This window comes from Silurus meridionalis, chromosome 25 (assembly GCF_014805685.1).
Source record: "Silurus meridionalis isolate SWU-2019-XX chromosome 25, ASM1480568v1, whole genome shotgun sequence".
Taxonomy (NCBI): domain Eukaryota; kingdom Metazoa; phylum Chordata; class Actinopteri; order Siluriformes; family Siluridae; genus Silurus; species Silurus meridionalis.
The window spans coordinates 11,415,795-11,428,610 of record NC_060908.1 but is presented as its reverse complement, the minus strand read 5'-3'; the positions used below and the strand labels follow the sequence as shown (position 1 = coordinate 11,428,610).

The window sequence follows — 12,816 nt, the reverse complement described above, 5'->3', positions numbered from 1 at the left end:
ACATTCAATTTACATATTAGTACTTGTTTATTTATGTTCTGGTATTGTTAAGTGTTACCGAGGAGGAAAAGGTAGGATAACAATAGAGTGGACATTCAGTGCTTTGCATAGCTTCTTTTTAATTCCCAAGGTCACTGTTTTTTGGTTTCCTATAATCTTATGATAGGAAATAGTAAAGAAAATATATGTATATGTTTAAGATCCTTTTACCTGCTATCACTTGCTGCTCAATATTAGCACGAGAGACATTTTGTTGATAATTACAGCAGTTTTGTTTTTAGGTACAAGTCAGTGGTATTTCATTGGATGAGGTGAGTCTTAGGCATAAATTTCTGGGTGCAATCTTTGAGTGCCCTAATGGTAGCATCAACAACAAATTTTACTGTACTCATGTAGGGCCATTTCCAGCAGCAAGAAATGATTCACGATTGCTGAAAATAGAGAAAACTAAATTTAGAGTGTGTCAGCATGGGCCAAGGTCTGAATGGTAAAGTGAGTCACTGGCATCTGAATCAGGTAATTTCTGATTCTATTTTTATCAGACAGTTATATTGAAACAATTCTCAAAGGATTTCTCAAAGTATTATGGCTAGTGCATAACCAGCAAATACTAATTTTCATGATTTCAGACAATCCCTGTGTCATGGATCTTCCAGAATCAAGTGTTTCCAAGCACCTGTACATACAATATATGTTGTACAGGAAACCTGTACAACATATATTGTATGTACAGGTTTCCAACATAACAAATGTAAATACAGTGGTTTCCTGGAACTCGTGGGGGTTACATTGTAAGGTACTTTAGTGAATTCATCTACATTATCACTCTAATACAATAATGTATTTTTAAAACTTTATGAAATTTGTTAGTGAATCCCGCTGTGGATTCCCACAACTTTCTGTTAGTTAGGTTCCAAATGAGAACCCGCAAATTTTCCGAGTCGCAAGTTCCGAACCGCGAATTATTGGGGGTTGACTGTATAGCAAAAGCCCTGTTACATTTTTTGTTGCCATTCATACATACATACATACATACATAGATCAGGGGTGGTGAGACCTTCCTAGTCAAGAATGCCGCAATGTCAATAGGAACAGGATTTAACTAAGAACTAGCTAAAATGTTTGAGATGACTGCCACATTTATACTTGCCACTTGTATACAACTATGCTGCTATAGATAGGTTAAAGGATAGAACGCTATTTTAAATTTCAATTCATTCCCTTGGGAGACAAACCTTGGTATGAAATGGGTATATGAAAATAAGCATTGTATATCACTGGTCCATCTTGTTGACCAACTTGATCTTGTGCTGTTTGCATGGTTTGGGCTATATCTGAAGCACCCAGAGACAAGGTTTTCTTCGCTGAAGATAAAGATTTATACTAAAGACTCAAGTAGATAGTCTTGTGTACACAGTACTGTATACTATGTACCTCAAGTGATGTGCTGCATATTCATCTTCATGTAAAGGTGTTGCATTGTGTGATTCATATTACTGGATATTGTAAACAGCAGAACTGTTAGATTCAACCACAAGGTCATTCAAGGCCAAAAATGCAGTGTGTTTTTCACCAATGAATGTGATGTTCCTGGAAATTTGAGAGACTTGCTTTTGACACTTGCATAGTGAGTCACTCTAGCCTTGCAAACAATTCTAAATCCAAATGTGCTGTGCAAAAGGGTTAATTTGTCTTTTGGTACTGTGATTTGCACCAGATCACCCAATCCCAAACATCTCACCACAGTTTTAAAACTGGCTGCCATAATGGCTACAAGCTGGCAGGGACAGAATCCATTCTTAGACAATGCTGAGCTCAGAGATGAACCTAGAGTTTCAGCTACTAGTTTATTGTTAGCAGGGAAGAAACTCTAGGATGTGGCTCTGGATATAGAATCTTCACATTATTCAGATGACAAATGACAAGGATATCTAGTAGGTTGGGTATTAGGAAAGCTCTGCTGTAGTAAATGAGTACTGAGATTTGCTCTCTGAATTCTTTCCAAGTTAATACATTCACTAGATGTAACTTGGAATGATTTCTATGTCACTTATTTTGCTTGTCAAAGCAAACTATGGGACTGAAAAAGGCAGATTTAACTTTGAATCTGAGTTTAAATCTGTCAGCTGAAAGCACCATGTAGGCATGGCTGAGCAGTCAGACCAGGAAATGTAAATCTTAGGCACTGTGTCCTTTACCTGATCAATGATGAGTCAGTGAGAACACATCTGGTGCCTGTCCTAATTAATCCAGTAGTGAACAGCATGTGGGAAAGTAAAGAAAAAACACTCACCCAGACCAGCAGCATGTAGTCACAGGCCAGCAGAGCGAATGAGAAGCAAGCATTTATTACAATGTGGTAGCTAAAAAAGCAACACAGTGCAACTTTTTAGCAATACAGCCAACAATGCTAACTGGAGAAGGCCAACTCCAAGATAACAAATGACACAGTTCCAAAGTGTTATACCAAAAAGAGTTCTATAAATGTATTGAAGTCATGAGATGAAGGGAGGCTTTGCCTTGTTTTGTACAGCAAAAAACCTGTAGGCTTTTACCAACCTGTAGTCAAAGACCACGGAGCATATTGTTCCATATAGCATATAGTGGGGTTTGACGTGTACAAAATACGAAAAGAGCATACAATGTGACACATGGCACCAGTGTTTGTTGCAAATAAATAACAAAGGAGAAATTGGAAGAGTAAGGATTAGTCTGGGACTATTAAGGCTGGATTAAACCCAAAATTGCAAAATAGCAATCTTAAAACCAATTTCATAATGCCTACCAATCCATTAAGTCTACCATAACTAGGGCTAAAATCAAATACATAGATCTTATCCAAAGCAAAAAAAAACAGATGTCTCAAACTATAACACAATTAATCTTCAAAGTAAAATAAATGAATTTTTGTGCTGCTGGGTAATTGGTGTAAAATCCTCCATCGCATTGCATCTTGTACAAATGGTCCACATTATCTGGGCAATTTGTTTTTATTTTTCAACTATGAATCTAAAATGCAGAGTCAGCAGTGTTATAGAGACTTTCTCTCTATTTCTCTTTCTCTCTCCATCTGTTATTCTGTAGTTATTTATCTTTGTGATTCAAGGCACGTTGTCAATTACCATCCCAACAAAATGCTTCAACCTGATATACAGAAAAACATTCTAAAAGCATTAAATATAGAAGGTGCAGAATAGAGAAACAGCAAAAGGGCTAATGTGTGGAAAGGATGAGGCAGGACATCAAGAAAGAAAGCGTGGGGAATGAAGATTTATAATTAAAGGAATAATGCAGAAATGCAGAGAAAGAAGACTAGATGGTATGTACAGAGAGCAAACAACGAGAAATAAAGATTAAAGGAAAAATATTTTTAAGGGGTTTTTTTGTGTTTACAGATTATACATTTACATCTAAAAAAATAAATGTTTTTAATCGTGCTGGAATCTATGATTCTAAGTGCTAGAAACTTCTACTATATGTTCTCCTTTGGTTCCTTGTATATTAGCATAAAAATATAAATGCTCTCAAATGTTCTGCTTGAATGTAAACTCCATTAATGAGAACAATACAGTGGCTAAAAGGTCAGCCAATGATAAAGAAGTCTTTGTTCTTCATCCGCAGTCCGCACACTCAGTCAGTTGGGAATGGTTTGGTCATGGTAATCCGGCCTTTCTAAAGGCTAGACCTTGAATCAGCAATATTACTTGAAATGTGACCATTCAGCAGAAGATATGCCAAAACATATTCCCCAGAAAGAGAATGGTTCTAGAATGAAAACAGGAAAGTACAATTGTTTAATGCTTATGGGTTCAGAGTGTGTCATTCCAGTAAAGTAAAGCACTTTATTTAAAGTCTGTAGATGGGATGGATAAAAATGAATTTACTGCAAATATCCAGCAAGGGAGCATTCTGGGCTGTACAAACAAATGCTATTAATCATGCAAAATCAACACAGTAAAGAGAGACCTCTGGTAAAACAATCACAAGAGAAATTATACAACACACAATATGCATGCAAGAGAGTTCAAATCTAAAGAAATAACATGTACATTTATTTTCACCTTGTTTTTCTTAGATACCTTCTACAGTCACTGAATGTATCCATAGTAATGATGTAAACAAATGCAAAACATTTCTACATATTTATTAGTTAACGCATGTTAAACAAAGACAAATACAAATAGAAATTGTTTTAATAGTGTTTCATTAAGCATCAGTTTGAGACTACATGTGTATGACTGGAATCATGCTGGAGAAAATAGAAAAGGTAAGGATTTTTTTTCTCTTTTTTTTACTTTCATGTGGCACTCTTATAAGGCTGCCAGTCCCTAGAGTTGCCAGGTCATAGGGGTTGCCAAGCCTCTACAAACTTCCAGTTGTAACTTCATTTCAGAAAATTCTCAAATTTGGGATTTTCAATCTTTTTTCTACATGTCTATAATTACGTACACATTCCCTTTGTTTGCAAAAGCCTTTGTTTAGAGAAACTGGACAATCCAATGTAGTATTTCCAATCCAGTAACTTTGTTCCAATACAAAGCCAATATAGGGTGAAAACTGTAACCTTAGCAAGGCTACTTTTGGAACCATATTAAACTTTTTTGTTTAGTTTCTATGTCATTCTTAAAGTGAGCATACTATATTTTAATTTTAAGGATCTCATTTTGACCCACAGCAGCATATGGCATTTGTTATTATTTGTGTGGGGTTTTCTTTTATGTTTTCCAGTGTTTCTAGAGAATAATAATAGATTCTATATGGTTTTATATTCAAAACAAATACCCAACAAAGATTTTAATTTACATTAATCGTGACCTTGTGGCAACCTCGTTATTTCCCATAATGAAAATTGCTTTGGGAACTAAGGTTAGTGTTTATGTGTAGCGTTATTTAGCTGCATTAATAATTAGGTAAATGGAATGTCCTCACAAGGATACAACGGTGTGTATGCATCTGAGGCTCATAATAATCTTTATCTTCGATCTTTAACCTTGAATTGGCATTTAATGCACATGCATCATGTGCAATCCACTTATACAAAGCTGAAAATATATCAACAAAATCTCTTGCTTTTGTTCACTACTATTTGCATGCCTTCTAGTTGGACCAGATGGACAGGTGAAATAGAGTCCCTGAGAGGCTTAGTGTGTTTAATGTCAAACGGAAGAAATCGGTTTTAGAAATCGGTTAAATTTGTTGTACTATTTCTATCATTTGGCAATCAATACACCATGCTGCTCAGGGACTTTCTAAAGCCCATTAGTTTTGTTTTTGTTTTCTAGTTGTTGGTGTACTGTGTGGTCATTTAAAAAGCAGCGGAGATTAACTTACATTTCCAAAATGTCCTTTCATAAAGAAATGGTATCTTAATAGAAAATTTGAAAGAAAGTTACAAATGGCCACTATAGCTCCAAATAGCCCCAACCCTAAATCAATTCCTTTTTTGCTTAATTTCTAACCTTCTTTTCACTGTCCTACCTATGAAACATGAATCTTGGCTCTTCGTACTACTAACTAAATACCACTTTACTACAAGGCCCCAAAAGTTAATGACCATTCATTTGGCATTTCAGATCTGAGAAGACCTTACTGTAGGACAGACCAAAGTCAATTCGATATTTATTCCCAAAACTGTCAAATACAGAATGACATAAAAACTCAATACAATGTCAATACAATTATTACATGTAAACAATAATGAGCTCTGAAAATAACATCAAAATTCCTGCTTTTAAATACATATGTTAAAAGGCAGTGACTTTCAACTATTGTTCAACTAATGAAATATTGCAGGCTGCTACTGTAGCAGTTTATATCGCTTTAATACCAAAGCAAGCATCAAAATATACAGTAATGGCATTGACAAAAAGACAAAAGACACAAGGTGGAGCTGGAGGTGGCAGATTTGAAGATGCTGCGGTTTTTCATTGTGATTGACAATAATGGACAGGATTACAGATGTGTTTTTAGAGGGACCACATAGGCAGGAAATGGGTAGAAGACAAGGTGAGACAGATTAAGATGGTTTGGTCATGTCCAGAGGAGGGACATGAGGTATATCAGTAGAAGAATGCTGAGGATGAAGTCGCCGTGCAAGAGGAAAAGAGGAAAGCCCAGGAGAAAGTCTATGGATGAGGTGAGAATAGACATACAACTGGTTGGTTTAAAAGAGTAAGATGTAGAGGATAGAATGATATGGAGATGGATGATCTGCTGTGGCAACCCCTAATGGGAGCAGTTAAAATATAAAGAAGAAACATCAAAATATAATGACTGATGAGAGAAATCTCTCTAAATGCTTATTAAGCATGATTTGTAGATTTACAGTCATTCTTTTACAAAGTCTAAAACAAAATAAACTCCATTTAATCAGTTCTTTTTATCTCTTTACTTTACCATCATACATCTGGTATTTTTCCAGTCATGTTACATCTCTGACCCACCACCAGGTATTGCATTTCTGCTCAGGTATTGGGTTAAAATAGAAAAACTTAATAGCAGGCAATAGGAATAATTTGCATCTATTATACAATGGTTGAATTTGGAGTTCCCTGATGGGGTAGCAGCTGAGGATGCCGAGCTCCAACCCTCAGGCCTGGGATGCTTCCAGGGCAGTAGACCAACCTAGCCACATGGGGGTTGTGCACCATCCTGTGCAGTGTCAGTGCTGATCCCCAGCCTGGATGAAAAGGGTGGGTTGCATTAGGAAGGGCATCTGGCCACATCAAATATGTAGACCAATGACTCAGAAGGGAGCAGTCAATGGAAAGCAATATGCATTGTCTGAAATAGAACCAAGCCCTTGGGATAAATCAAGTCGGATCAGTAAAACAATGTGAAGGGGTTATTATATAATATTATGAATGATTTAATTCATTCATCTTTATTAACTGGTCATGATCAGCAGAGGAAATGGTAGCCATTCCCAGTAACACTGGTTCAAGGTGATAGAATGCAGTCTAAATGGGATAATGGTAAATAGATTATCTGCATTCTATTCTAAAAACCACACTGTGAATTAAATGTTTGTAATATAATTGTGCAGTGGTGCAGCAGGTTCCAACCTCAAATTTAGGTTACTGACTTTTTGGAGTTTCTTCAGGGTTTTGTGTTTTCCTTCTGCCGAACCCAAAACAGTTTATCCAGGGTGTATTTTGATACAGAGATTTTGATCCACCACAATCCTCATCAGCCACAACTGAAAACTAACAAATGAATTTATCAAATTTTTTCATTTTCTGTTTATCCGCAGGAATGGGTGACTGCTACAGACCTACTGATCTCTTTGAACAGGCTGAACACTTTTGGAGATGAGTTTTTTAAGGATGCCAAAGTGCTACGCTCCTACTTTTATGCCATCTCAGACTTTTCTGTGGGGGGCAGGTGATGTTAATGGGTGCACACACACACACACACACACACACACACACACACACACACACACACAAATATTATGAGATACCCAGAGAAGCATAACAATCAGTTGATATTGAGAGTCGAAGCCAAAGTCATTTACATACAAATACACCCACACACAAATAAACTCTTCAGTGTCACATGCAGCACAAACAAATATACATTTGTGTGTAAGATGTATTTGATGAGATACAGAAAGGAACACAATCTGCTCCAAAGCAGGAACATAGTTTGTTAATGTTTTTACAATGTAAACAGGATATTGTGAAGAGGAAAATGCTGTTTGTGTAGTGTGAAGGAGGATGTGTCTGAATGTGTGTGGGTGGTCATTTAGTTTAGACAGACAAACATATGTGTATAATTATCCTAAATTAGTTGTTTGTGGCCTTGTGGCATTCTGAAAGAACAGAAAACATCTATCAAAATACACAATTATGTTTTCCAGGTACATTCTCAAAAATGTTTATGCATTAATTTTTCTATACTTTATTTATTTTAGTGGCAAATGTGGTGTTTTCTACTCAGAATGCATTGTTTTGTTTAAGAAAAAAAATATTCAGTTCCAAATCATGGTCTTTCTTTATCCACCTACAGGTGCAAGTGTAATGGGCATGCCAGCGAGTGTGTGCCAAATGAGCAAGGGAGGTTGGTGTGTGTGTGTGAGCACTACACTGCTGGAAAAGATTGCCAACATTGTGCCCCATTCTACCAGGATCGCCCATGGACTCGTGCCACTGCAGATTCTGCCAATCAGTGTATTAGTAAGTACTTATGCCATCTACACCATAATACCCATGTATTAAAAGTGCTTCCAATATAAAATACAAAGTGCATGGAACTCTTTTATTTGCTTCCCCCAATCAGCTAGCAATTGGCATTCAGGTCAAATGATTGAGTCCACTGTGCTCATTGGAACGTTCAATGTTGCAGAAATTTTTCTGTACCCTTCCCCAGATCTGTGCCTCGATACAATCTTGTCTTGGAGGTCTACAGTCAATTCTTTGGACTTTATGGTTGGTTTGTGATCTGACATGAACTGTTAACTGTGGGACCTTATAAAGACATGTGTGTGCCTTTCCAAATCATGTCCAAACAAGTGAATTTACCACAGGTGTACTCAAATCAAGTTGTAGAAACATCTCAAGGATAATCAATGGACACAGGATGCACCTGACCTAAATTTTGAGTGTCATGGCAAAGGCTGTGAATACTTATGTACAAGTAATTTATTTATTTTTATTTTTTTACCACATTTGCAAACTTTCAAACACACTTCTTTCATGTTGTCATTATGGAGTATGGTTTGTAGTATTTTAAGGACAATAATAAATTAAATAAATGTTATAATAAAGCTGTTGCCTAACTGATGTTTTAGAGGCCTAGAGCCTGCTGTATTAGAAAAAGACATAAAAAAACTCAAACTAGCCTGTCTGGCAAAAAACTAGCCATTACTTTATTACTATATAATGAATAATTACACAGAATTTGGAAATAGTTATTCTACTCAATCACTACACAGTCACCTAGATTTGATTGAACACATGATATTTTGGACATTTTTATTATTATTTGGCAACAACACTGTGTGGCTATTTGCTGACTGCATGCATAAGGAAGCGATGACTGATCTTATAATCTCACAAGGCACTAAAAATATGTGGCATGTTAATTATTTTAATTAGCCATTCTATTAGGCAATGTGTTGTTTTAATTGCTTTATATTCTATGTCCAACAGATGGCTTTTTCCAAGTGACAGTTGTTCTTTTCGAAACTAAATGAGGAATTACACTTTGGTTAAGTAATGAACTGCTATATGACAGTGAAAGAGACAAAGGAGCAGTTGGTGTATTATATGCATTATATGGTAGGCTTATGGAAACTGCCATATGTCTCTGTTTTTCATGACCAACCGGCAATTTAATTAATTAAGAACTTTTTATATTTACCCCACAACTAAAAATAAAATTTAAGCCAGAACCTGAGTTAAATGAATGTCAATGAAAGACGTAGGCAATGTGAAGCAAATATGTTTAAAGGCATAAATCTTCTTAGTGTTTTTTCTTTTAAAATTGGAAATAAAAGAATGCTTATTTTATCTGCCTTTTTCAGGGAAATCAAAGAGGTATAAGAAGTAGTTACTTGTTTCTCAAATGGTTGCCACAGACTTATTACCTGCATGACATTCCTCAATCAAAAACAGTGTATTTTATATAAAGAAAATTGTATTTAGCTAAAATTGTATCAAATCATGTTCATTGTAATTTTTATTTAAATATATGTCTACATGACTGGTGAAATCACAGTATAAATTTCCTCTATCTTAAATCATACAGTGCATCTGGAAAGTATGCACAGCACTTCACTTTTTCCATATTTTGTTATTTTGCAGCCTTATTCTAAAATAGATGAAATTCATTATTTTTCTTACAATTCTACAAATAATCAGTGTTAAGAAGTTTTCTCTCTAGCTCAAAGGACCATATAAGGATTCTCACTATCTGGTATGCGCTGATCAGGGGATTGTACTCGCCCCAGCGCGTCAGTAAAAACACGACACAGTATTCAGAACACTCTACTTTACTGGGTATAGAATTGATTGTATATGAGGTGATTCTTGCTGTCTTCTGCTAGCTGCTATTCAGTAGGTTGCGTGATGCAGAATGCATGCAGCGGCTCCGTGTTCTGGCCTTTTATACTCTTGGTGGAGGACGGTGTACTGTGATGTCACGGGTAGCTTGTCATTGTTTAGTAAACTGTATATCTGCCTCTAGTGGTGAAGCATGGTAATCCTTTCTAACACTGCCGCCTCCAAATATGCCTAGCATATTTGCTTCTAAATCTTAGCTAAAAGTCTTTCGGTTTGATCTTGGTGTCATCTTCAACTGCTATCTCTGGTAGATTAATGAGTCGGGTAACTGGCCGTGTGTATAATCGACCTTTAACGTTGACCTCTGCAGACCTAACTTGTCCGTCTGCTCCAGGAAATGTCTTTGACACTCTCCCGATCAACCAAAGAGCTCGTGGTAACTGGGGATCATCATAACGACAGACCCAACTGTAAGAGTTTTAGTCTCTACATACCATTTGTGGCATAGTTGGAGATTGGGCAAGTAGTGTCTCACGAAGCTTGACCAAAAGTGATCAGTGAGAACTTGACTTTGTCTCCATCTACGTCGTCCCAAGAATTCATCGGCAGGGTACATCACTTGAGGTAAAGAACTGTCTAGCTGCCCCATGAGCAGAAGATTTGGGGTGATTGGGTCTAAATCTGCTACATTGGAGGAGACATAACCTAAAGGTTTGCTATTAAGGATTCCTTCTATTTCGATAAGTACTGTTTGAAGAACTTCTTCTGTTACTGTTTGTGCACCTACTACTGTACGTAGGGCATTTTTAAGAGATCGGATCTCCCTATTCTACCGCTGCCTCCAGGTCTTAAGAGGTGGCAGGGTTGGCCACTCTGATTCTGCTTTAAGTAAAAAGGGTGGAGCTAAACTCCACCTGTTAGGTGTAACAAGCTCTACTAAGCTACGCCCCTTTGTTAGATCATCGGCTGGGTTTCTGGCTGTATCTACATATCGCCAATCATGTGACTCAGTTAGATCTTGGATTTCTGCTATTCTAGTGCCTACAAAGACTTTAAAGCTGCAAGATTCAGATCTTAGCCATGAAAGAACTGTAGTTGAATCTGACCATAAGATCACTCGGCTGATCTTAAGAGTGAGTTCATTTTCGAGCAGCTTCGATAGTTGGGCACCAATTAGGGCTGCACATAGCTCTAGTCTAGGAATGGTTTGTTTACGTTTAGGGGCAATTTTGGATCTGCCAATCAGGAAAGCAAGCTGTATTCTACCTTCTTGATCTTCAGTTCTTAAGTATGCTACGGCACCGTATGCTTGCTCTGAAGCGTCACAGAAGATATGAATTTGTTTTGTGGTATTGGGCCTATCCATATCTGGTGTAACATAACATCGGGGAAGTGTGACCTGAGAAAGAATGGGTAGTTCATTCTCCCATTCACACCAGGCTTTCACCAAATCTGTGGGCAACATGGGATCATCCCAACCCCTCTGTTTGTTCCTCAACTGCTGAATTAGAATGTTGGCACGGGTGGTGAATGGAAGGATGAATCCCAAGGGGTCATGCTGTATTGCTACTATCCTATAGATGTGCCGCATAGTGGGTGTGGTTTTGGGTGTTGGGCGGTGTTTGTAACCGAGTATATCTAAGTTATAATTCCATCTCAGTCCAAGAGTGGATTCATGGGGATCGGTCTTGTCATGTGATAACCAAAGCTCAATGCTATCCGAACGGGCCTCTTTTGGAGAGATGATTAACGACTCTTGGGATATAACAGGCTCACTGTCTAATCTCAAACCCACCATTAGCAAGAAGGCCACATAACCCATCCACTACTTGCTTGGCATCATCTGCGGTCATTAAGCTTTTAAGACGATTGTCTACGTAAAAATTCCTTTCTACTGTCGATCTGAGAATATCGTTGAGTGTTATCGTGAACATGGCGTTGCAAGGCATAGATGGCGCAACAGGGGCTACAAGTTGTGCCAAAGGGTAGTACTTGCCACTCATAAATACTGGGAAGGTTATTGGTTTGAAGGTCACGCCATACAAAGCGAAGGAGTGATTTGTCTTCAGGCAGTAGGCGGACCTGATGAAACATACCCTTAATGTCTCCACTTATTGCTACAGAATGTTCCCTAAAGTGCAACAGCACTCCTAAGAGGGAAGGGCTAAGTGTAGGTCCAGCAAGGAGGTAATTATTCAGATTCTGGCCTACGTGTTCGAAAGAACAGTTGAATACTACTCTATTCTTCCCATTATGTTGTACCATATGATGTGGAATGAACCATGACTCTTCTCCGGTGTTTACAGAGTCAGTGGTGAGTTTGACTGCATAGCCGCACTTCTCTAGTTTCTTAATCTCTTCGTTATATGCTACTTCCTTTTCAGGATCCTTTGTCAACCGGCGCTCTATACTTCTTAAATTAGGCATAACGGAGTCCTTAGTGGTACAGAGTTGCGGCATATTATCTTTCCTTAAAAGGGGGGTTGCATAACGATTCACTCCATCTACCATTACTCTAGTTGTTCTAGTTTGTAATAAGTCTATTGCCAGCTTTGATCCTGCTTTAATCGCATGACTAATTTTTCATTCCTGTGTGGAATAGTATCGCTTTGCCAGAATCTCTCTACATTTCGGGATAGTTCTTCCATTTGGGGAGTGATAGAGATATGTAAGCATTGTTGAGGCTGTATCTGCTGCTGCAGAAAGCGCATTGGACCTTGTAGTGTCCAGCCTAATCTAGTTCTAATAGCTGCTCAGTCAGGGCTCGATTGTTGTGTTGTAATACAATGGGAATCACTTTCAGCAGGACACG

The 12,816-nt window shown here is 37.6% G+C and overlaps 1 protein-coding gene across 1 annotated transcript in view; it reads left to right on the top strand.

Annotated features, from left to right (window-relative positions):
* Positions 1-12,816, top strand: part of lamc3 (laminin, gamma 3) — a 121,506-nt gene that overhangs the window by 28,885 nt on the left and 79,805 nt on the right. The window contains exons 3-4 of the mRNA XM_046839213.1: positions 7,253-7,383; positions 8,011-8,177. Coding sequence (XP_046695169.1) covers positions 7,253-7,383; positions 8,011-8,177 — 298 coding nt within the window. The remainder of the gene's footprint in view (positions 1-7,252; positions 7,384-8,010; positions 8,178-12,816) is intronic.